At 36.6% G+C, this 24,069-nt stretch overlaps 2 protein-coding genes across 7 annotated transcripts in view; one reads left to right on the top strand and one right to left on the bottom strand.

Annotated features, from left to right (window-relative positions):
• Nucleotides 1–9,537: 9,537 nt before the first annotated feature.
• On the bottom strand, nucleotides 9,538–23,212 carry LOC149783543 (uncharacterized). 4 transcript variants are annotated; one of them, XM_089931809.1, is made up of 4 exons: nucleotides 23,137–23,212; nucleotides 13,279–14,235; nucleotides 12,921–13,016; nucleotides 9,538–10,645 (listed from the first exon to the last, which is right to left on the bottom strand). In XM_089931809.1, exons 2-4 carry the CDS (start codon nucleotides 14,197–14,199, stop codon nucleotides 10,304–10,306), a joined length of 1,359 nt encoding a protein of 452 aa, XP_089787935.1. In that variant the 5' UTR covers nucleotides 14,200–14,235; nucleotides 23,137–23,212; the 3' UTR covers nucleotides 9,538–10,303. The 4 variants fall into 4 exon arrangements, with proteins under 4 accessions (XP_089787935.1, XP_089787936.1, XP_089787934.1 ...); XM_089931810.1 differs by having other exon boundaries at nucleotides 23,075–23,171; XM_089931808.1 differs by lacking the exon at nucleotides 23,137–23,212 and adding an exon at nucleotides 16,825–17,360.
• LOC149783542 (sphingosine-1-phosphate lyase-like) overlaps nucleotides 22,841–24,069 on the top strand; it is a 25,717-nt gene continuing 24,488 nt past the window's right edge. Inside the window, exon 1 of one of the 3 annotated variants that reach the window (XM_089931806.1) lies at nucleotides 22,841–23,091. The gene's annotated coding sequence lies outside the window, so the exon portion shown is untranslated. Of the gene's footprint in view, nucleotides 23,154–24,069 lie in introns of all 3 variants that reach the window. The other 2 variants (XM_089931804.1, XM_089931805.1) reach the window with 2 other exon arrangements.

Raw genomic sequence — 24,069 nt, 5'->3', positions numbered from 1 at the left:
CACCGCAGCCTAGCAAGTTCAAGGATACATATAAAGACAGTACAACCCCATAACTCCTAGTCTGTCACCGCAGCCTAGCAAGTTTAGAGGCGGTCCCATAACTCCTAGTCTGCCACCGCACACTAGCAAGTTTAGGGGCAAAACATAGCTTATGAGGCCAGTATATAAAGTGGAGAAACCAGGAAAAACCCATAATTGGGGGATTTTTCTTGGGTTTTTCCCCTGCAACGGATCTACTATTACACAATGAACACGGTCAAGGGGAAGTAACTCAGTTACATGAATATGCTCAACGGAGTTATCCCCCTTCAGGTAAGTAGCAATTTCTAACCAAAAAAATAATTCAATGTGGTGATGATAATTATTGATATCGGAAGGTGATTCTCTGTTTATATTTTTTTGAGAAAGCGGTTTTATATATATTTTCTGCTACTTTTTTGTACTGAATACGGGTGAATATCAAAGTATTTCGCAGCAGAACATATCGAACGAAATATAATTACTTCGCCAGTTTCTGTGTTTGTGGAATTTACCGCCCTCTTTCCGATTGTTTTACATCTTCCAGTATTACCACATGCAGAGTTGACGCTTTGCGTGACAACTCGAAGGTTGAATAAACTATTATTTTGAGGATCTCCGTCAACATGATCAATAACAAGACCGTCTTTGATCACTCCGAAGAAACACTCGTACGTAAATCGATGACAGAGATAATGTTTCTTTCCTCCCCCTTCATATGTGAACCTTAGATAACCAGAATTACTAACATTACCAACTGGTCTCTTCAACCTGCAGTGTCTGATGACACCATTAATATCTGATTCATAGTTTGCTATTGTGGGACGTGGGACAAATATATTTTGCTCCATTTATACAATAACATTATTTGTTTAAATCATTGTTTGTCTAAAATCTTGATATATAATCCTCCACGGATTTTATAGCGTTTTCACCATTATTACTTTTTTTTGTTGTCATAATATCTTTAAAGTTCTCTGAACCGTTTTCCACCGCACTTTCCACATAATTCTATTTTGCCTCGCACCCCAACACCACATCGTAGACTTGGTATTGGTCCTAGACTCCCCCGCCGTATGCCCTGTAAGTGCATCCAACAAAATTTCCCTCTACAGGATTTGTTGCATCGATTTACTGAGCCGATCATCAACCATCTGCCTTGAGACATTGTATATATAATATTTTTTATTTAAATATTTGTTTTAATTATATGAACGAGTTTGAGAAATTATCCCAAACTAGGCCTGTTAAATATAAATTTAATCTCGACAGATTATCTCCTAACTTACCAGTACGAGATCTGGTTGATCCGAAAAATAAAAGTCTGATCAATAAAATTCACGACGCCAAGAAAGAATTTTACACAGATGGTGCATCTCATGTATGGTCAACGTTCAAGATTATACGCAATACTGTCAAGGACGCTACAATGAATGACAAGCGAGCGGCAACTATCATTAACTACATCACTGAATACGAGGGTAATCAAAAATATTTCTTCAGAGTAAAATTTATTATATTAACAGAAACAGGTAGTTGGATTATCCGTGACAAATATGATCCTGTCCTTGGTAATAATAAAATTGCCATATTAAGTAAAAATTCCAGACCGGGTCTATTGACGGGTATTGACAAACCGTATTATGAGCAAGCGTATCCTGTAACAGCGGTTATTTATGGAATCTATGAGATAAATAAAAAACCCAACGTTGATAAACTGGCACCCACGAAATTTTCAAAAATAAATTGTGTAGCCGAACGAGTAATAGAACACTTCACAAACGCGATGCGTGGAAACGGATTAACTGATTTAAGACGTAAAAAAAATAAACTCGTGGGCTGATTCAGTTAAGGATACCGGTGCTACAATAAAAGATGTTGCTGAACTAGGAAAAATATTAAAATTTCCAATAACCGTATCAACAATAACGGGAGAAGTATTGTACGAATCTAAATAGAAATCGAAAGGAGCTCCAATAAATATTATTGATCATAACGTGCACGCATGGACCAGCGCAGTAACAATATTTCCACGTGATCGAACTGTTAGATTTTACCCCCCAGATAATTCTGGGGCAGATATGTTTGATTTTATCAACGAAATAAGTAAAAACGATCCTGTATCAGTATGGTTATTTAAAAGTAATGAAGAAGGTGGATTTGATCAGTTTGTTAGACCAAATGGTGAAATATATCGAACAGAATCTCTCCATGACGAGATGAAAAATCTTGCGGAGAAGTTTTTCGCGGAAAATACTGATAAATTACTAACTAATTGTTTTACCGTTCCATCTGTTGCGGCTCATTTTGCTAGAGAAAAAAATTCATGGAAACCAACACGATTTGATTTACTCGAGGATGTACGCGCAAGTTGCGTCAAATACGGACACGGCGGATTGTGGAATACAAATATAATTACAACGATGTTATTTCGGTTGATATGGTTGCATGTTATCCAGGAAGTTTTCTAGGATACGGAGATTGTTCTGTATACTTTAAAAGATTCGGTCACCCTACAAACGAGATGACGCGAGTGGCAATTAATGGACCATTACCTGATTTTGATCTGACTGGATTCGCCTGTATTGAATCATTCGAGCTTAACGAAAATCTTCACCAAATTTGTTATGTTTGGTTTGGCAGACATTTTTGTGAAAAACGTTGGGTGCCTATAGTTTTATTACGATATATGCTAGATTGTGCGATACTAACATCGTTGGTGGTTACTGAGGCAATTATATCATATCACGCGCAGACCGAAGTTTGGTTGCCCAAGCGAGATTCTATCAGTTTTGATGAAGTTATTAAGGAATTTAAGGAAAAATGTCCTGGTGTTTCCGAAGATGATATTATCAAAGAAGCTCCTAAAATTCTCGAGATTAAACTCAAAACCGCAAAAGATCTCGGTAGAAAAATTATAGGTAAATTTACTCAAGGTGGTACATATGATCATAAAAGACATCACGCACGATTAATTCTAGATGATGCCGAGTACGATTTTATAATCGCTGATACAACAGCGAGAAATATATTTGTAAATCGAGGTGTTTATTTATCTGACGGAACAAAATTGGGTACGATCGTTAGTTACATAAATGATGTCTCCCCACAGTATACTCATCTAAGATCTTCCATGTTGGCTTATGTTTCTATAAATTTATTATCGATGATTAATAGATTTCCCGAGACCGCAGTCAGAGTCGCAACAGATTCGTTTTATATTTCAAGTAAATATTTAGAATCTGTTATGAAATTCACAAGTAATGATGAACGATGGGGTTCGTGGAGAATAAGAAAAGAATTATTACACAATTATACAGAATCAGCAGATGTTCCAATGAGAGATTTTTATCGTGAGGGTAATAAAATATCAGAAATGTCGAAAGCGCCATCGTTGAGTGATCCAATAACTAGATATAAGACAGTATATCTCAATGGACCTGGTGGATGCGGCAAAACGACTCTAGCAATTAATATTTTTAGAAATTCAGATATGATCGTGCTGATACCCACACATAGACTTGCACGAGAGATGAAACAACGGCAAGTACAATCGTGCACGTATCATAGTTTCTTTCGATGGCGCGGGGATACATGGACTCCTGAACGAATGGGAGAAAAATACATACCTAAAATAATTATTTCGGACGAGATATGCACGGTGTCATTGGATACATTAAAAATGTTTCTTGATTGGTTGTCGACGAAAAATACCGCTATAATAATGTGTGGCGATCATGGTCAACCGCCGCCTTTTGTTGGACCATCTCCACATGATTGGTTAAAAAATTTCGTCGATTATTACGAAGAAATAGATGATGATCATAGAGCTCTCGGTGCAAATTTAAAGGAATTTAAAAAATTAATCAGATTACAATCAAACAAAATTCAGTGTGAAATAATACGCGGAGTAATCTCAGAGACCTCAATGAAAGATTTTTTAAATTTATGGAGACCCAACGATTTGATAGTAGCAAGCAGAAAAATAATCAGAGACGCTTTACAACAGCAGTTATTTCAACTACATAAAGAAAAATATTCAGAATTGCCTGTTCCGTTATGTTGTAAACCATCAGATACACGAAAACAGAATATTAATGTTGATATTCCAGGACAGACTGAAAAACAGAATCTCGCATTAAATGATATTGTCGCCGTTGATATCAGTGTGGTCGAAGATGCATTACACGCTGACAAATCTCCATGGGTGTTGGGATACGCTATGACGATCCACTCGTCTCAGGGATTAACTATTTCTGATACACGAGTTTGGATTGTGGACGATCGTATCGAGTGGTCAAATTTAGTCTATTTAGCGGTATCGAGGGTCAGAAAAATATCTCAATTACGTAGAATTATAATTCCTGAAATCGTTGATAAATTTAACATCATCGATGATGATATAATAAGAAAAAAATTCATCGTATACAAACAATCTGATAAAAAAAATAAACGCGACTTTGATCTTGATGTTGAATTTATCATTGAGTTGAAACAGCAGCAGAATAATCATTGCGCAAGTTGCAATTGTATAATGTTATGGCGGTATTCGAGTAATGATTCAAGACAATTTACCGTAGACAGAGAAGATAATAGTCGCGGTCATACACGAGAAAATACCATGTTGACCTGTCTTGAGTGTAATCGGCGTCGCGGCGCTAGTTAAGTGATCGCGGTGGTAGTTGTGTATCCTCGGGGATTATTTGTAGTTGTTCACGTGTAAATCCACGTTGAGGAGCAGCCGAATCTAATCTATAGATTGCAGGTCTACCTGAGGATCTTGTCACGGTGGATATTTTGTGTGTGGTAACACTCCAAATAGGATCAGTCGCTCTCGCTTTACCACCTTCAAGTTCACCCGGTTCATATAAATATCTGACTGTGACATCACCCAATATTTTTTGTTTTTCAACATCTTTTCGTTGTGTTGGTATATATTTTTTTTGTAATTGCATTAATGGGTTTCATGCTGGTTGTTCGTGTAATCTCATTATTTAATGCAGCTATCACGCTTGGTAATCTTGCAACCCATTCGCGAGATCTTTTATCTTGAATAAATTCCCTCGCTTATTGATATCCAAATAACCGCTCAGCGAGTGTTCGATTAAATCGCTCAACAATTGCCTGATCACGATGAATTGCAGTATGACCTCGTCGTATTTTGGTATTATGTTGTTTCATCAACGATGATACTGGACCAAGAAATTCCTTACCAGGATCAACCTGTAATAGATTTGGCCATCACAGACCACCTCGTTGATAAATTCGTTCAAACGCATCGGCTACTTCAGATGATGTTTTCGTTGATAGCGGCTCTGCCTCTTTATATCTACTTGCAACATCAACTACAGTTAACGCGTACTTGTACGTTTTTCTACGTACAGTATCATGTGGTAAAAACAGAATATCAGCTTGATGAACTTCATTAGGAACACTGACATCGAAATAAGCGTACTGAATTCGTTTCGGTGGTGGTAGGTAAATTTGCCATATTGCTTGTTTAGATAACTACGTTTTAGCAGTAGAATGTTTAACCGCTGCTGCATCAGCAAGTTTACTAATTGCTGCTTTGCCTCTCCAGTATCCTCTTGGTGAATAATAAATTAATTCCATTATATATTACCAGCCCCTAATACGAGTTTACCTTTCATCGCAGATCTTACCAACCAATTAGCTAATTTTTCTTTGATATTTTTATTTTTTATAGAATCTAGCGCGTGAAATAATTTCACATCTGCAATATGTCTATCTTGTAGATTTTTACTTTTATAAGCTACATCATGAGCGTGACAAGCTCGATCAATAGCGTTTATTGGTTCCTCGCCTGGTTTCGGTTGATCTTGATTATCAAGTCTGATATCAAGTCTGGTACCAGGAGTGCAATAATTATATCCTGGTAGATGTTCTTTTCCGCTGTATTTAGCACATGGAGTACCTGGAAACTTTGACATCAAATTAGCAATATCACCACCGCGCCTATTAGGTAAAAACGAAAATTTCTTCCTACCGCACACAGAACATTTTCCACCATACGCTATTTTTTTATTTTTTGTTGTAACCGTAGCTAAATCAGTAGTTGGAGTTTTAGATCTACAGCGTAAGCAATATAAATTCATGTTATAATATATATGGATATAATTGATTTCTCAGCGACAAGAAAACGAGAACCTGTTAAGCATCATCCTGCGCTACCGAATTCCATCAGAATGATTATCATAGGACCATCTGGATCGGGTAAGACGCAGTTATTACTTAATTTAATAATGAGATGGTTGAAATGGGATAAATTATATTTAGTAGCACCATCCGCTGATGATCAACGATGTTATGATGTACTTAAAGATTTCAATGAAAACGCAAGATTACTGGACGAAGGTAATGATGTTATAAAGTTTATAACCGATATTGATGAAGCACCATCCGTAGATGTTTTAGACGGATTTATTAATAATTTAGTTATGTACGACGATGTGATGCTAGATAAACAATCAAATCCAGCCAGAATATTTTCTCGCGGCAGACATAAAAATACAGATGTGATCTATGTTACTCAACGATATACACAAATTCCGAAAGTGATTAGAGACAACTGCAATATTTTAGTTGTGTTTAATGGTGTAGACACACACACACTTAGAAATATTCATCAAACTTGGTGTGGTGGTGACATGGATATAATTAAATTCAGAAATTTCTTCTCACGAGCGCAAGCTACTCCGCATGGATTTATAACAATAAATCTACATGATCCAAGAACAAGATATCGTGTGGGTCTTGATAAAATCTTTTAACGTTTCTGATTTTTAAAATTAATAGCAGCAGAGAGGGCGTCTACCAATGTTGGTCGTCCAGTAAATAAACAAAACATAAATAAACACGTAGAATACTTTATTTTTCAGCTACCTTTTCGAACTAAGGTTTTATTGATGGGGTTGGTTTCAACAAAAAATAAAACATCTCAATGAAACGTTTATTTGTAAAAATCTGGACCTTTCTACGAGATGATTTTATTTTTGTTTATTTTTTTTTTTTTGTCGGAATTCTATGGTCTGTTCGCCCTCTCTGCTGCTCAGGGATTGTTTATTCGCTGTATTTTGACAAAGATTTGACCAGTTTAGGTATTGTGTTTGTGACATATTTGTTCTCTGTATCGTGACTTACATTTCTCGCGACTGGATGCTATAACTGTATCAGGCATTGTTGGTTCGCTGTATTGTGACTCAGATTTCCCGTGTCTGCATATTGTGATTGTATCATACATTGTTTATTCGCTGTATTGTGACTTAGATTTCCCCTGTCTAGATGTTATGATTATATCAGACAATGCTTGTTCTCTGTATTGTGATCAGAATCTGCCGTGTCTAGATCTTGTGATTGTGTCAAGCATTATATATTCGCTGTTTCGTGCCTGTCAGGCATACGTTTTCACTGAATTGTGACTTTGAATTATAGGCGTATTAAAATGTACACTAGTGCATATAAAGGCATGTATGTATGTATGTATGTATGTATGTATGTATGTGGGTGTGCGCGATCAATTATTTAGTCTGAGTACGACTGACTTTACAGTATCACATTTAATAAACCAATTAGAAACTGATAATGTAGGTAGATACGCATGTACATAGGTAGCTATGTAGGTAGGTGGTAAGTATGCGTGCGTTGTAAATGCATGGATGAATAGCTTGACCCAAAGATAGAAGAGGAAACAACCTATCTACCTAGCTATTTAAATCACAATTTATCTATCATGCCATAAACAGCTTCATTGTACGTGCCTATAGCAGCTATACCGACAGCATAAATATTTTTAACGAACCAGCACTTTGCAGCTGGAACAAATAAATAGGAACTGCATTACATTTCAGACATGGAAATGTTTTGTTCTGAAGAAATTAGACTCGATGCCGTACGCGTCTCTGTGAAGTTCTGCGCTTACTCGTTGACAACAGCGATAACCCCGTTAAGATCCATTGGTAAAACGGACTTGCTTTGTAGCTAGAAAGAGACAAAATGTTTCAATAGAATGTTTTACAGAGTGTCGATAATGTAATATAATGAGACAGATCAGGTCATGGCAATCCTAGCTGTCACTTAAGTCGCTGATATTTTATATGATCGTATATACATGCAAGCTGAATTTATGACAATGGGATGGGGGCGGGTTGGAGAGGGTGTTGCGCTGAAGCGCGAGTTCAATCTTCTAAGCTTTGATTCTTGTGCACGTTTGGTGTATAATAAAAAGAAAATTTTCTTTTCCTGCTTAAATAACCGATACAGTTCGGTACCAGGTAGCTTCACCCCTTGTTAAAATATCACGGGGTATATATATATATATATATATATATATATATATATATATATATATATATATATATATATATATATATATATATATATATGTGTGTGTGTGTGTGTGTGTGTGTGTGTGTTTCTTCTTCTTTTTTAACCACTTTGAAATATATCTGGCATTCACGTAGGAAATGAAAATGTGCGTGTGTTTATGTGTGTAAATCATACATATTATATTGTATGCTGATGTGCACACGTTACAAACCGTGCTGTATTATTCCGCCCTAATAAGTCACTAAATACATAAATCAGATACCGTACTGCTGTTTCTTAAGTACCATAACAAAAACTTATTTCAAACGGCAATTGCTAGTCTTACGTTTGAATACGGCGGACATTCAAAATTTGTTTTTAACAAGCTAGCATAAACACGACCTGATCATAAATATGTGTATGGTATGTATGTGGCTTGGTACGAAGGTTGGCAGCAATGCGTGTAAGTTTTGTATTGGTATTTAAATGGAGGGATCTATGGACGGAAGAATGACACGCAACCTACCGACATAACCACTTTACTATCTGCATAGCCACCTTACCTGTAATTATATCCACGATTGCACATGAATTTCATTTTCACATTTATTGTATTGCATTTACTACTACTAAATAAAACCTTGACTGTGTCGGAATAGTATGAAAATTCGTAACCTAGTGTTATTTTTTATTTTTATGTTTATTCTTTTTTGTTTTGTTTGGTTTTATTTTTTCATTGGGTGTTTGTTTGTTTTGTTCTTTTTGTTGTTGTTTGCTGCTGTTGCAGGTAAAACATTACGGTAAATAAACTGAAGGTGTCAGATCCGTTATTCTGTCTGGGAAGGGTACATAGACACATTTCCTCGGTATGATATTGTCAATAACGAGCTGACGGTGTCAGTAAAAACAAAGGAACCAACACGTATCCATAAAGTATACACAAACAAATGAACTCCTGAGAAGACGGTCTTCTCTCCCAGCTGAAGCCGCTACCAGACTATTAACTGCATTGGAATCAGTTCATCAACAGATGAATCGTTTATTACATCAACCAATCAATAAATTCATAAAGAAATACATTTATCAATCAATTAATTCATCAGTCACTCCATCAATCAATACCGCTAGCGATGTAATGTTAATGGAACATGATTAGGTTTAGGCATATAAAAAAAAAAAAAAACACATTGCAAGTAGAATTTTAACGTGTATTGTCTATTAAAGCACAAGAATAAAAATATATTGAATTAAGGCATCTCAGAGTCAATAACAAACGTTTATAATAGACAGCATGAATGGGCGTTTCCATCATGTATACGGGATACATACATACATACATACTGGAGCGGATTACGGTTGGGTGGGGCTGGGCATTTAAGCTATATCAGGCGCAAAGTATTATTTAGTTTAAACCTATACATTATTATTTAAACACATGTAACTATATCCACGGCAACCAGAGGGGATCCACATGACTGGGGGAACCACCTTAACCCGGCACTGCATACATTTTTTTGTCGTTAAACATATACAATTTTACTTCGACGAACGAACTGCGTATTGCATAAGTAACATAACTCTATTATGTACGTAAAACTAAATAGAATTATGTGGATCGTTTCAATCGTATTCGAAGCTTCTGAAAACAGTGCTTATCTTATATACACGACAAATAATAAATCTTGGGCATAATTAAGTAAAGGACTCCACTCTATCATATAGTTCGAGCAAGCAAGAATCTTGACAATCGTTGTGTTCGCTATTTTCAAATTCGTGCCTTTTTCTTTCCTCAGATATTTGCAGCGAATTTCAGGACATGTACAGCTTTTACAAATGGTTAAGAAATATATTATCTTGTTTTGCTTGGTTTGGTTCTTGGGGTATTTATTTCATTCCTGGAAAATAGCAAAAGCATGAGAGAGTGACATAGAAAGCCATACAGTTTGTCTTCTAAGGCCTACTATTTTGCCTTGGCTTTAAGTTTTTCCAAACATTTCCCAATGCTTTCAAGAACCGGACTCGATTGAATTTTCTCCTTTTGTGTTTTGGTATAATTCAGTATTTGTATCACTGCCTTTAAGTGTTGCCTGGAGTCCTTTGGATTAGTTAAAAAGTGGAAGAAGGAATCGCGTAGAAACCGCAACGTTGCATCTGTTTCCGTTTCCGGATGGAAAGCCTCGTTATAACTTTCGCTCCTGCGTATTGTTTGCCACTTTGCCAGCTCATATTCTGTCAATGCTAATTTCCGGACCAGCTCAGAAATGGTAACCGTGCATCCTCCTATGTTTGCAAGGTGCTGCAACTGATACCACAATAAATAAATTAGAAAAAGCGATACATTAAAATATAGAACATACATCTACTGAAGCGGATATATTAATTAATCCAAATACTCATATTTCAGAGAAACAAGTAAGAATACCTTGAAAAATGGCGTAAATGAAGTTATTGTTTGTTCCATTTTGTTGCTGATGTATGTGTATGTTTGCGTGTGTTTGGGTGGGTGGGTGGCTTCTTCTTTTAGGGGTTTGATTGGGGTGGGTGGGTGGTACTGGTTGCCAAAATGTTTGAGAATATAAGTGACTGTAGGATCAATTAATTACAGATTTAATTTACTCAGATCATGTCAGCACTTTATGTTGATGTGTATCGTGTATAATGTTAGATTTCGATTTGTTTTTGCGATGCGAATGTTTCCTATATTAATCTGCATAAGTTGGATTCAAATCCAATCAAGAACGTGGAAGAGAAGCCACACTATGTATGGGAATTCTGATTAATGAACTTCATTGTGATATCATCTCATTTTTAAATCTTAGTAAATCGTCTACGCTCATTAACAAATTGAAATCCAATCAAGTACAACAGAAAGGCAACCATGCTATTTTTGGATGCTCATATCGCCGCTACCCAGAACAAACTGGTAAAAAAAATTTATATCATAAACCGGTAAATTTATTCTCGTCTAAATCCACAAAACTCACAAATTTCATTCACTGATAAGTTCTAACTCGATTGCCACAAAGCGATCCCCAACATTGCCACCTTACTCGAGTTTCAACCTAAACTAACTTCAACATTAACACGGCACACGTCATCAGCGTGGGCGAGACTGTCTTTTTCACTCAACAGGAGTGATGCATTTTAAAGTCTTCCGTCAGCTCTGGATAAATCGGAAATTTATTTCGCCCCCTTTTTAATTTATTTCTTTGGGAAAATACAAACATTAGACAAGGCATGTACTGAATGCTAACCCCACAGTGTTTAGCTTTGCAAGCATAGGTCTTGCATCCATCCCTTCAGCGAAAATGGTCACTTTCAGCAAATGGAAAATGACAGCAGGAAAATGACGCGAAGATGACAATTTTAGAGACCGTTTGGTGATAGTCGGGTTCTCAAGTATATGTCAATTAATGAAAGGACTACTTGTTGTGCATTTGTTATATCATTGGTTTTTTTAATTTTTAAAATCAGTAGGGGGATACAAAATTGCCCGGGGGAGGGGCGAGGGTGGGTCGAAACTATAATAAAACCTGTATCTTGCGATTGGTTAATCGTTAAAGTCATTCTCACAGCAGTGACGTCATTACAATAGCTGCTTGTTTGGAAATTTCACTTGAACTGCACTTATTGGTTGGTAGCTTCTAAACATCACGGGGGGAAAGTGTGGAGACATGTTACAAACATCAAGATGGAATATGATAGTTACATGCGGTCTCATAAGCACTAGACATGTAACGCAGTTGTCAGCTAAGCGGCTCAGATGTGCTTTATTTTGACGTCAGACGTATACTGTAACGCCTGCCTTAACGCAGTCTTGTAAAACCACCAGCCCTATGCTTTATCGCTCAAGTAAAGAATTCCTGACTTTTCTTCCCGTACATTTCGTAAAATGTTCCCAATCTGTGCTTACGCCAGAGCAGGAAAATGATTGTAGCGAGTGCAGTCTAAATTAAGTGCCATGCACTTTTATAAAAGGACATGTTCTCCAGGTGGTATGTCATCACCAAATTTATAGCCTTGTGGTAATGGCGATATCCTACGCAGGGGAGGTAACGCATTATGAGTAGTATGCGTATAAATGTCATTGGATTTTGTTCCCCGTTGATGCAATTGAAGATTTATTGAATTTTCCTCCTATGTATAACACAATGTGTTACGGTTTGCTCTGGGTGTCACTTTACCATCAAACTTACAGCATTGTAGCAGTGGGGTTATACTAATGGAAGAAAATGAACTGTGTGGGAGTGGTTTTTATTAAATCTGATGCTTTATTTAGGTACACCCCACCCCACACTATTGCGTATACATGCTTGTGATGCTGGCAGTAGAAAAATAATTGATAGCCCTCTCCGTCACCCCACCCCCAAACAAGAACAAAAGTATAATAAAAAAAAAAAAAAAAAACCATGCCTTGTTTAGAACCTTCAGGAATACTTTATAACCAGATTCAAACTGTTGAGAACAATCAGTGCCTGACATATATAATGGCGATATCCTACGCAGGGGATGTTTTGACCGAGTCAGGCATTCGGTGTTCGCATCGTATTTAAGTCATTTTTAAAAATGTTTAGTACCTCTTCCTCCCGCTCAAAACTTGCCGATGCCTGTCCTTTCTTGTACATCTCATAGTAAAATTTCTCGTGCTGTTTTTCTCTCTCCATCATAATTTTCTGTAAAGGAAGCATGCAAAAATGTAGACATTGATAATGTAACCAAACCTTCGGTAGCATTGACCTCTGGTTGAAATGTGGAGTTTAAATTTACAATTTCAAGAATTCACAAGCAACCAACCAACATATTCGCCAAACAGATTCACAGACTTTCGTCCCTATGTATTTCTAGCTCACTTGTTTATTTGCCACTAGATCAGAAACAAGGATGTATGCTTCCATTTTTATGAGAGAGAGAGAGAGAGAGAGAGAGAGATCTTACTCGAAGTTCGTCCCTTTTCTTTTCCAAAGCAGAGCTTGTCTCAAGAGATTCTTCACAGATCTTTTGAAGCTCTTCGTTTTTCTCCTCTAGAGTAATAATCTCTTGACCAAGTCGGTGTATCTCTTCATCCTTTGCCTCCACAAGACTTTTCGTCTCTAGGCTTATTTGCTCTTTGTACAGTTCTATCGCACGGTCTTTCTCTCGCACAGACGCGGCTAACTCCTTCACCTGGCGTCTCAGGTCTTTCACCAACTGCTCTCTCCTCTGTGTCGGTGTGTGGTACTCATCCTTTGGACATTCGTCATGTGCAGTGTGCTGTTTTTCATACCGTAACCGGCTAGCAATTGTCTCGCGTGGAAGCCGACACCCGGGCACCAACATACATTCCTGCGACGTCATGAAGAAATGCTTGGTTGTACATCCCGTTTCCTGCTTATCTTTGTCTTTAATCAATTTTTTCTTTGTTGCAGATTTACCCACTCCGAGGAAAGGCTCCCAAGTTTGACTTCTCTTTAAATGCATCTCTGTCTGCACCGGAATATCATGGCACAATGGGCTTTGTTTTGTATTGTATTCTTCATAATTTGTATCATTTCGAAATGGAAAACTCATAATGGGCCAGTCAAGGGAATCCATTTCCAAACTGTCTATCGTCGCCGAATCAGAATGACTGACTACAGAGCCGTCGTCCTCGACGCTGCTTGTTTGTCCTCCACAAAAACTGCCAGCATCAGTTATTTCTTTTTCCTTCAATAAACATTGTTCCTGTTCTTTTGCATCGGTTGATATTTCCGCGCATGTTTGCTGCTCATCACACACTACATAGTCACGTGGAGTCTGGCCATTTGCGTTGAGCTCACGTGATGTATGATCCTGACGACTGCAGTCTTTGTTACCATGATGCTCTTTCACATCCTCCATGTTTTCATATGCGGGTCATAACACGCTTGAATCGATCTGTAATAAATAAATAAATAAATAGTCTTAAGTTCACTACAGTGGAGGATTGGATCGTGTCACATACAACTTAAAATTTGACATTATATATGAACTATCCATCAGTCAATTCCCAAACCCACGAGGCCGATCTAAATCCTGTGATTTTTGTTAATAAATTAGCATCAATCCAAATACATACAAGAGCCCGAAGCCCCTTTCATCATATGTCTAATCGTGAGAGGTAGTGCGATACATGCAAACTGATAGGATCGCATGCATATTCGATAAATTTTCTTCAACAATTGTGAGGACATCTTTAACAAACGTGACTTTTTGTTCAAAAATTCTTTAAATATTATACACTGGAAGCTGTAAACCTGAGCCCTTACTCTAATAATTTTGAAGTCGGACTTAGAGCAAAAGAATAAAATGTTTGAATCATAAAATGTGCTTCACCAAGATACGTTTCCCTTGAAACAAATTCCTTCTAAGATATTTAGTTTTGTGTGATTTAACATCCTCCGGTCCAAGAAATTACTTAGTGTTTTCAGTCGATTCTAAGAGAAAGGAGCGATAACAATGCAAAACAAAATTTTTAAAGACAAAACGTTGTAGGATGATTTATCGTCGCAACTTGCCTGTTTTTGAGACATGATCAATACAGTCTCTTGTTAAATTTATTCCTTTTTCATTCAGCTGTCTTATACCTAGACACCTAAGTTAATTCCAGTTTTCTATTCTTACACATTTGAGTTGTATCCAATTTTGTAATTCGTCAACATTTAACTTAATTCCAGGTTTGTACAACTTGGATATTTCAATTAATTCCAGTTTTCTACTGCCTTGGCAATTTTTGTTTCGTTGATGATTTAGTGCAGATTCAGTATGTGTCTCTCTTACTGTGACCATGTGTAACTCTCTATAACAGAAATTTTATTATGCCAAACTGTAGACATTTTTGTTCTTCAGAGTGGTGATGTAAGACGCTTGCCTCACAGTAGTTGCTTATTGATTATTTTCTGTAATTTGTCTTTTTCTTCCACGATTACATACTTTTTGCGATTATTTCTCATACTTAATGTCTTCACAGTGAACGAATGTATGTAATTTGTCCATTGCTTTTGTCTTTCTTTAACTTTAATATAAGAAAATAAAGTTAAAGCAGTATTTTTATTATCTTTTGTAAATGCTTAATTAATTCTACTACTGCAACATCTTTTCAAACAAAACGAGAAGTGAACATATTCAAGGTGATAATATTAAAGTACTGTATAGGGCCTTTGCAAGTACTGTATAGGACCTTCGCAAGTACTGTATAGGGCCTTTGCAAGTACTGTATAGGGCCTTCGCAAGTACTGTATAGGGCCTTTGCAAGTACTGTATAGCGCCAATGCAAAAACATAGCCAGATCTGTATGAGAAAATGATTACGGATTAAAACCACGGAATCTTCACCCCCGTTTTTATGTCCATGAAAACATTCCAAATTTAACAACGAAAACATAAAACAAATAGATACAATACTATAGGAAATTGTACGTAGCATATACATGTCCCCTGTCTACTGCTATTTGTTCCATCCAATGTGACACTGAGGTTTACTTTTATTTAAAAGTCAAGAAATAAAGTGCAAATTTCTACACTAACTACATCATGCATGACCATATTAATGAAGATGAGTGAACTCAAAACAGTCTCTCAAACAAGAAAAACATGGATATAACCAAACCACCACCACCACCCCAAAAAATAATCATGAAAACGTTAAACAAACATATTTTCGCAGTGGTTTACATCTAGTGCTTCGCAACTCTTGTAACAACGAGACAAAATAATACAGCACGACGTTGGTCAGTGACTCTGAGCCAGTGCAGAATTAAACCCTGTGGAGGCCCTTCGACCCTTAGGCAGTCGAAATCTTGGGGTCCCCTCGCAAATTATCTCCTAATACATTTTATCAATATTATTTTGATCCGTTGTCGCGGGGCCCCTAGGCTGGTGACTACTCTACCTATTTGGTAATCCGGCACTGCTCTGAGCTTGATTCATGACGGTCATCTCTTATACGGACATTTTAGACTTTGCCTTGTAAAAATGGTTTTATATACATTGTTAGAACTTCACGTGTATGGATGTATATGTTACGGATGTCAAAGGTTAATTATTTAAAAGTCAAGGCAGCGAAAATCGGCAAAGAAATAAACTAAAGGAGACGAACTAGTGAACACATAATTTACAATAATGCATTATTAAGAAAAGGCTCAGAACTAACACGTTTGTTCCCTCTGTAATCACGTCCTATTCAATCCGTCCAATAGTTTTATATAAATTGTTAGAACTTGAATGTTAATTGGATGTAATATAAATTGTTAGAACTTTAATGTTATGTGGATGTATTATAAACTGGACGTAATAAATGAGATCAAATCAAGCCTTACTGTAAACAGGGCATTAGCGAATAAAGCCTATAACGTAGTGTAAATGATGATAAAATCAATAAATTTAACAGTGATAGAAAATGTTGAACTAGTAAGGGTTTGAAAATAAAATGGCAAATCTTAGTTTGGGTACCTTTAACCTCCGTCCAAAACTTGCTGGTTTCACTTACAAGATTTCATCGTCATATACGTTGTAAACTGGAATAGATCTCTATCTGGTACAATCCTCATCAAATCGTCTAATTTTCAACGTTAGTTTCCATCCGGAAATGCACACGCTGGCATACAACACTGGAGCATGCGCATTGTTAGCCTTTCCTCCGATCAATTTTAGTACATATAACGTACTTACTGGGACGCAACTACTTAAAAATATGTTTATAACTGCGACAGTGTTTCAGTATAGATGATTAAAGGGAAAGAAATAGCCATAATGCAGACCTGTTTTCTATTCCTCGGTAGAACACAAAAGTAGTTTTGTTTGTAGCAGCAAAATTAAGTAACGGTTGTTCGAGGCTTGAATTAAATATTGATTTTAAAACGAGAAATATTTCAATCCGGAGTTTTATTAGCGTATCAGCTGGCTGGGTGTAAATTGTCCTCCCTTGATTCAGGTTGGCAACAGATGTTGCAACCTTGGAAGTGCAAATAATTGTCAGGTGCGTGTATATGTGTGGAGAGAGAGAGAGAGAGAGAGAACAGTCGGACAGGCGTGTGTGTACCCTAAAAACCCTAACTGTTCCGATAACAAGATGAATGTGTTATTAAACTTACAAGCGAACTGGTATGAAGCAAGCAACTGTAATCTGTAATGCTATCCTGAAAAAGGGAAACCATAGATAGATAGATAGATAGATAGATAGATAGATAGATAGATAGATGGATGGATGGATGGATGGATGGACAGACAGACAGACAGACAGACCCAAAGGCACCGACGATAGGATAAAATGTGCATATTATGATTGATTTGATCCAGAGCACAATCATACCCCCACCCACCTAGATCAAAGAGAACATCTCTGCATAACTTTTAGCGTGCCGATTTGTTAACAATCAGTGTTATTCCTTGGAAAGAAAAATTCAAACCATAGAAAGAAAGATTTGTAGCATATGTATATAGGGATGTTTTGTGACGGACCCTATCCCCCGAGTTCTGATTTTTTTACGCATTATGGGGATTTTTACCAGCAGAGGCGGTGTAAACAAATGGCTATGGATTTGTTAAATGTTTTCGATTAACTCGTAGTGGTTAAACCCCTTGCTGGATTATGTTCATATTTGGGCTGAGCTATTATTACGCTAAATCCATTGATGGATTATTGTCATACCAGGGATGAACTAATATAATTTATTGTGCGACAACACTCACAGCAATTTTTACCTTATTGTCTAGCTCACAGTTTTAGACGATTTGCGTAGAGATTTGGTTACAGTTTTCATTTGGTCGTATTTTTATGATCTGGTTACAGTTTTCATTTGGTAGTATTTTTTTATGATTATGCTGCACATACCAACATTTTCGGGAGTAATGCGGGGTGGGTGGGAGAGGTGAATGGACCTTGGATTTTCTTTCTAGCATGGATATTTATGGAGATGCGTTGTGTGTGTGTGTGTGTGTGTGTGTGTGTATATATATATATATATATATATATATATATATATATATATATATATATATATATATATATATCTGTGTGTGTGTGTGTGTGTGTGTGTATTTTATTCTTAGTTATTATTTGCTGTTTGTTGTTTTTTGGTTGTTAATCTTGTTGTTTGCTGTATTTTTTTGCTGATGTATATCAGAGCAAGAATATGTTACCAGTTATTTGACAGCCAGACATTTTTTTCCTTACCCCCGCCCCCAAATTAAATGGTCTGTCCTTTAAACTGGATTACCCTCGAACAGCATCCGTTTAAAGAACGTATCCCAACAAGAATTACATGTCGCAGCATCCGCTTACATGACGTATCCCAACAAGAATTGTATGTCGCATCATCCTCATTCCCATGGAAACATTAATATGCAGACTACATTTCGTTAGCTTCAAAAACATCAATAACTTGTTTAAAAACTTCATTTGCACGTTGTATATATATATATATATATATATATATATATATATATATATATATATATATATATATATATATAAAAGATACATGAGTCTCTATGAAACCTGAATTAGTATAATAATGAAATAAAATAGAGACATATAATTATATTGTTATAAAAGACATAATTATCAATTTATAAAAAATAATAATATTTTATATTATTTTAGTGCATTGGTATTAAGGCCATTATAATACAAAGTATTTAACTTACGAACCCAGTAAATTTCCTTTATGAGTCTATTCATGTCTCCGTGCCCAGTATCTATTGGCATGAAAGAAAATCGAGTAGTGATTATTGGTAGCAAAATGTGTTGAAATATTAGAGGAAAACTGAGGTTCTCTATAATTTTTTATATGAAAGCGACGATTATTCATTTTCTAGAAACTTGTCGAAGTGTTGTCCAACATATTGCATGTTTAATTTTTTACAGGTTATTAAATAAATCACATCAGTTGATACGCAATTGGTGTTATAACGTAGAGAAAATACTTTTTATATTAGCACTACTGAAAGAAGTACTTTCTCATATATTTGCACTTTGAGAGCACCGGTGTCTTTTACATTTAGATGACGAAACATGTTTTTTTTCCTTCTCTCTCTGTTGAGTTTTAATTAAAAAATCTTGCAAAATATTGGGCCTTCTATAGGCAAGAATTGGTTTATTTTTGTAATGTGATTTTAACCTATTTTTATTTGATAAATTTATGAAACTCCAAGGATTATATTGTATTGTGAAGCACGTGCATATGAATCTGTGTACTAGCACGAGTTTTTTGTTTGTTAGGCTGAACAAGAGTTTATTATATATCTACCGTCAAAGTCTGAGAATTGTGTCCCTTAGACCGAATAGTTATATTTTCAACAATAGTCTTAATACTGAGAGAAACCATCAATTTCCTCTCATTTGTTTTATTTTCATTAAAGGTGGCGGTTACAGATTAGCAATAATCGCTATGTGTGTGGGTGTGTGTGTGTGTGTGTGTGTGTGTGAGAGAGAGAGAGAGAGAGACAGAGACAGAGAGACAGAGAAAGAGAGACAGAGAGAGAGAGAACACAAAAATGGTCTTTTTCCGACTGTCTGATATGTACATCTACATAACCTTCTGACATTTTCCGAATTTATATCATCACAGGTCTAAACGTAAGAACAACGTTCAGATGCACGCGTTTCAAAGTCTCAGGACGGGCAAAAATTATTTAAATGACTGAAGTAAGTGATTTTGTTAACAAAATCATTTCTGCATACCTTTTAATTTAACACAGAAACAAAAATGTACTTCTTTCTGGAAACGTTGTAGAGAATATTAAACGTTCCAGCGGTTATCACATAGAAATATCTGACAGTATTTAAGTTCAACATCGTCTCATTCAGTTTGAAAAATCAAATATGCAAGAAAGTTCTCTAGGGCACAAAATTGTTGGAACAATAAGTGTAAATGTTATATCCAATCAATTGAAACTTTGTGTGGACGGAGATAACTACGCAGCTCAGAATAACGATGAAGACCGAGGCTACACATTGTACATACATGATCATGATATAGATCTGCCGTCAATACCTTGTCATCTGAAAATTACATTAAAATACACGACATATAATGTAAAGCTTTTCCATGTCATAAAACACAAAATATGCTTCTCCATTAAATATCAATTAATCTCCTTGCCCATCAGCTGACGAAAACGTGTCTGCGTAGTATTATCACATCATTTATAGTAAGTTCTGTGTTCTAAGGACACAACACGGCAACCTAGTCGACCTAGTCTGGGAATCGAACGCGATTATACTGCGCAGGAGACAGTACGCTATCCTCTAAACTACGGGGCTGCTAGGGAAGAAAATGTATAATGTGCTTCTAATTTTATTGAAAAAAATGACAAATGCTTACACCTATTTAATGAATTTGATTTTTTATCTCTGCAGCGACACTGAAGCATAACAGTAAAGTTTGGTTGCATTTATTTCAAATATGGTTTGCTCCAGTGAACAGTTTATTACACAAGGAAGATGTTTAAATGGACAGCCTAATGATATGGTAGGTGACAAAAAAAAATCAGGGTCTAAACACAAGGACTCACTTGTCATAGTCATAAGAAAAATTAAGTTTCTTTATATTTTGTTGAGATTAAAATACTCCAAAACTATTTGTATATTTTGTTTAAATATTTTACAGGTACAAAATAAAAAATATGATACAATATTTAGGACAATGTTCATCCATAATGTTTCTTTGAAACAAGATATCCCACAATTGCTAAACTTAGTACTTAGCTATGTACAAATTATTTCCCTTGTGTACATACTCGGCCGTTTCTGTCAAGTCGAGAAATTGAACTAGGATGCAATTCGCCCCCATTGAAAACTAATTTGGAACTACTTTTATTAGTAAGATACACTGTGGCAGCGGAAGGATTCAAAGACACAATCGAATAGTGTCTGCCTCTTTGGTCGCAACATATGTGGTGCACTCCACCAGAGGTTAATCACTTAGCCTAACAAACATATGTGCATTTCAGGAAATTAAATCCGATGATATTTCTCCACTTGACGGAAATGACCGAGCGATGTTACCAAAGCACTTGCGTCCACCTATAATAAAACCATGAGAAGTATAAAAACCCATGGGCCATATTTCGAAAGATAAAACTACATAGATGTTCGTTGTGTCAACAACAGACGTGTATGTTGACTTTCAATTGTTCGAAGATACCGTATCAGTTAAGAAGGGAGAAATTTAGACCCGGATGTCTTTAAAGCAAACTATTTAATTTATTCCACTTAACTGACCAGGCCAGGAGCACCTGTATACCGTTTGTGATGTGTTGTGTGATGTGATTTTGATTTTTAACTTAGCTTTAACAATTTAATAATCGCAACGATGTCTGCAATGTGGCAGTTTATTAGTGATGTCTAGCACTGGGCATCATGCCGCAGACATGTAGCATGATGTCCCACCCAGTCACATTATCCTGACACCAGGCCGACCAGTCATAACACTGACCTCTTAATGCTGAACGCCAAGCGAGGCAGCTGTTAGTACCATTTTTGTAAGTCTTTGGTATAACTCGGCCGGGGATCGAACCCACGACCTCCCGCATCCGAGGCGGACGCTCTAACCACTAGACCACCGGAGCGGTTATATACCGTTTGTATTGGCCTTTAAGTCGAGTCTAATTGCAACTGCACAGACCCACCTCTACCGTCGCCTATTGCGCATTATCTTGGTCACAGCATATGCAAAAATCAGAACACGTGATGTTGCATTTGTTTTAATTATGTGCATATGAATACATTTGTTTTAATTATGTGCATAGGAATGCAGCAAATGGAAGTTGTAGTGCAAGTGACCTGTGCAAAAACGGCTGAATCACACCTGTTTACTTCGTCAACCTCCTCTAAAACCAATAGGCTGGACACGGTAGAACTTTTGTCTTTTCAAGTTTCAATGCTGCTTTCTAATGAGCACAAGAAACAATCTTGATGATTTGGAAAGATACAGGAAAAAGCATAAAAATAATGAATGATTTTCCATGAGACTAAATATTATGCAATAAAATATTGTAGGTCCATTTACTGCGATACTATTTTGAAAAACACTATTTAGGAAATTTGTCTTCAAAAAATGAAAGGTGCAGAAAAATTGAACATGCTGTAAATGAAAATAAAACCAGAACGCTTTGATTTTCTTCGGATAAAGTGAAACAATTAAAAGACTAATGACAGTAAAGTGTATTGTTCTTATGGAATCTGTTTTGACTTCACAAAAAATGAAATGACAAATGCACACACGTTAGCGAATTCGGTAAGAATTACTTCTATTTATCTCCCTTAGCACGCTAGCTCTCCAAACATCGTTTTATTTTTCCTTTTTCCCTTCTGACATGGATTACAGTTTTATGTAACTGACAGAAATATTTGCATATTATTTCCAAGCGAAATACATCTTCTGACCTGATAGTTAAAATGAACAAATAATTACGGTAGAGTTCGTATTTAAAACTATGGCCTCGACATGACGGACCAAGGGAAATAATACCCTCTATGTGAAACGAATTTATACCCTAATATACCATACGATATGGTGATAATGCACCCTTTGACCCTTTCGTGGATATCAGTCAGGTTAAACTCCTCGTGTACATGATCATTCAGTATCTTCGTTCCAATCCGTCTGCTCTGCCTTCTGATAATACAGACACGAGAAAGAGTGAAGAATTGTTCTGTACTGAAGTACTCACTTTTTGATCGTATGCCGGTAAGCTATACATCTGACGGAATTGTTTTGCACTGAAGTACTCACTTTTTGATCGTATGCCGGTAAGCTATACATCTAACGGAATTGTTGTGTACTGAAGTACTCACTTTTTGATCGTATGCCGGTAAGCTATACATCTAACTTTCATAAGCCTTGGTGGTGTTTTAATAAGGTAGATATTATTATCTCTCCCACACACGAATCCTGCACGTGATAAACTACTAGTAAGCCGATATACATACGTGTCTGTGGTTTTATCTTTACTTTCACTCTCGTTCAAGCTATACAATGCAGGACAGATTTTGTAGAGGGTGGAGAGTCAGTGGAGTAATTTGCTTTTGATCTGTGCGTAAACTAAGAGAAAAACATTAGTCGGTCGTCGGGGACTTGAGCGTACGTTATTAGTCGTGGGTGGAGTTGCATGAGGTGTATTGGACCATTACGAGTGTGTGTGTGTGTGTGTGTGTGTGTGTGTGTTGGACTTTTACAGAAGCTTTAAAAAATATTCAGTCATATCACTGCGATGTCTGCAGTGTGCCGCAGACATGTAGCATGATGTCCCACCCAGTCACATTATCCTGCCACCAGGCCGACCAGTCCTAAGACTAACCTCTTAATGATGAGCGCCAAACGAGGCAGCTGCCAGTACCATTTTTATGGGTCTTTGGCATGACTCGGCCAGGGTTCGAACACGCGACCTCCCGCATCCGAGGCGGACTCTCCAACCACCAGGCCACCGGAGCGGTCCTATTAGGAGTAAACTGTCATTATGCTGCTGCGCGACGTGCAGCCCTATTGGGTTTATTTATTTTTTGTTGGTTTCTATTATTTTCTTTAAAATCCAAGTATACACTATTAGGTGTTATTTGAATAAATTGCAGTTACATGCTTGCGTCCTTAGCTTCTAATCTTGGTATATACCGTAAAGGTCTTTAATTAGGAGTGTCTAAAAAAAATATATATCTTATTTGAAATGGTCATCTTCTCCATCAGTCTTGGTGCAAACTCGGACACATTGCACATCTGCTTTGACATGAACA

The sequence above is a fragment of the Sinohyriopsis cumingii genome, chromosome 14 (genome assembly GCF_028554795.1).
Source record: "Sinohyriopsis cumingii isolate HCF-2022 chromosome 14, ASM2855479v2, whole genome shotgun sequence".
Taxonomy (NCBI): domain Eukaryota; kingdom Metazoa; phylum Mollusca; class Bivalvia; order Unionida; family Unionidae; genus Sinohyriopsis; species Sinohyriopsis cumingii.
This window is presented reverse-complemented; position numbering and strand designations above follow the sequence as displayed.

Bases quoted from the DNA above. Each gene is read 5' to 3' on its own strand.
- LOC149783543 (XM_089931809.1), bottom strand. From the start codon at position 14,199: ATGGAGGATGTGAAAGAGCATCATGGTAACAAAGACTGCAGTCGTCAG. The intron at 13,017-13,278 runs GTAAGATCTCTC...CTTCCTTTACAG, and splicing joins AGAAAAGGGACGAACTTCGA to AAAATTATGATGGAGAGAGA. The intron at 10,646-12,920 runs GTACTAAACATT...TTGTGGTATCAG, and splicing joins GTTTTGAGCGGGAGGAAGAG to TTGCAGCACCTTGCAAACAT.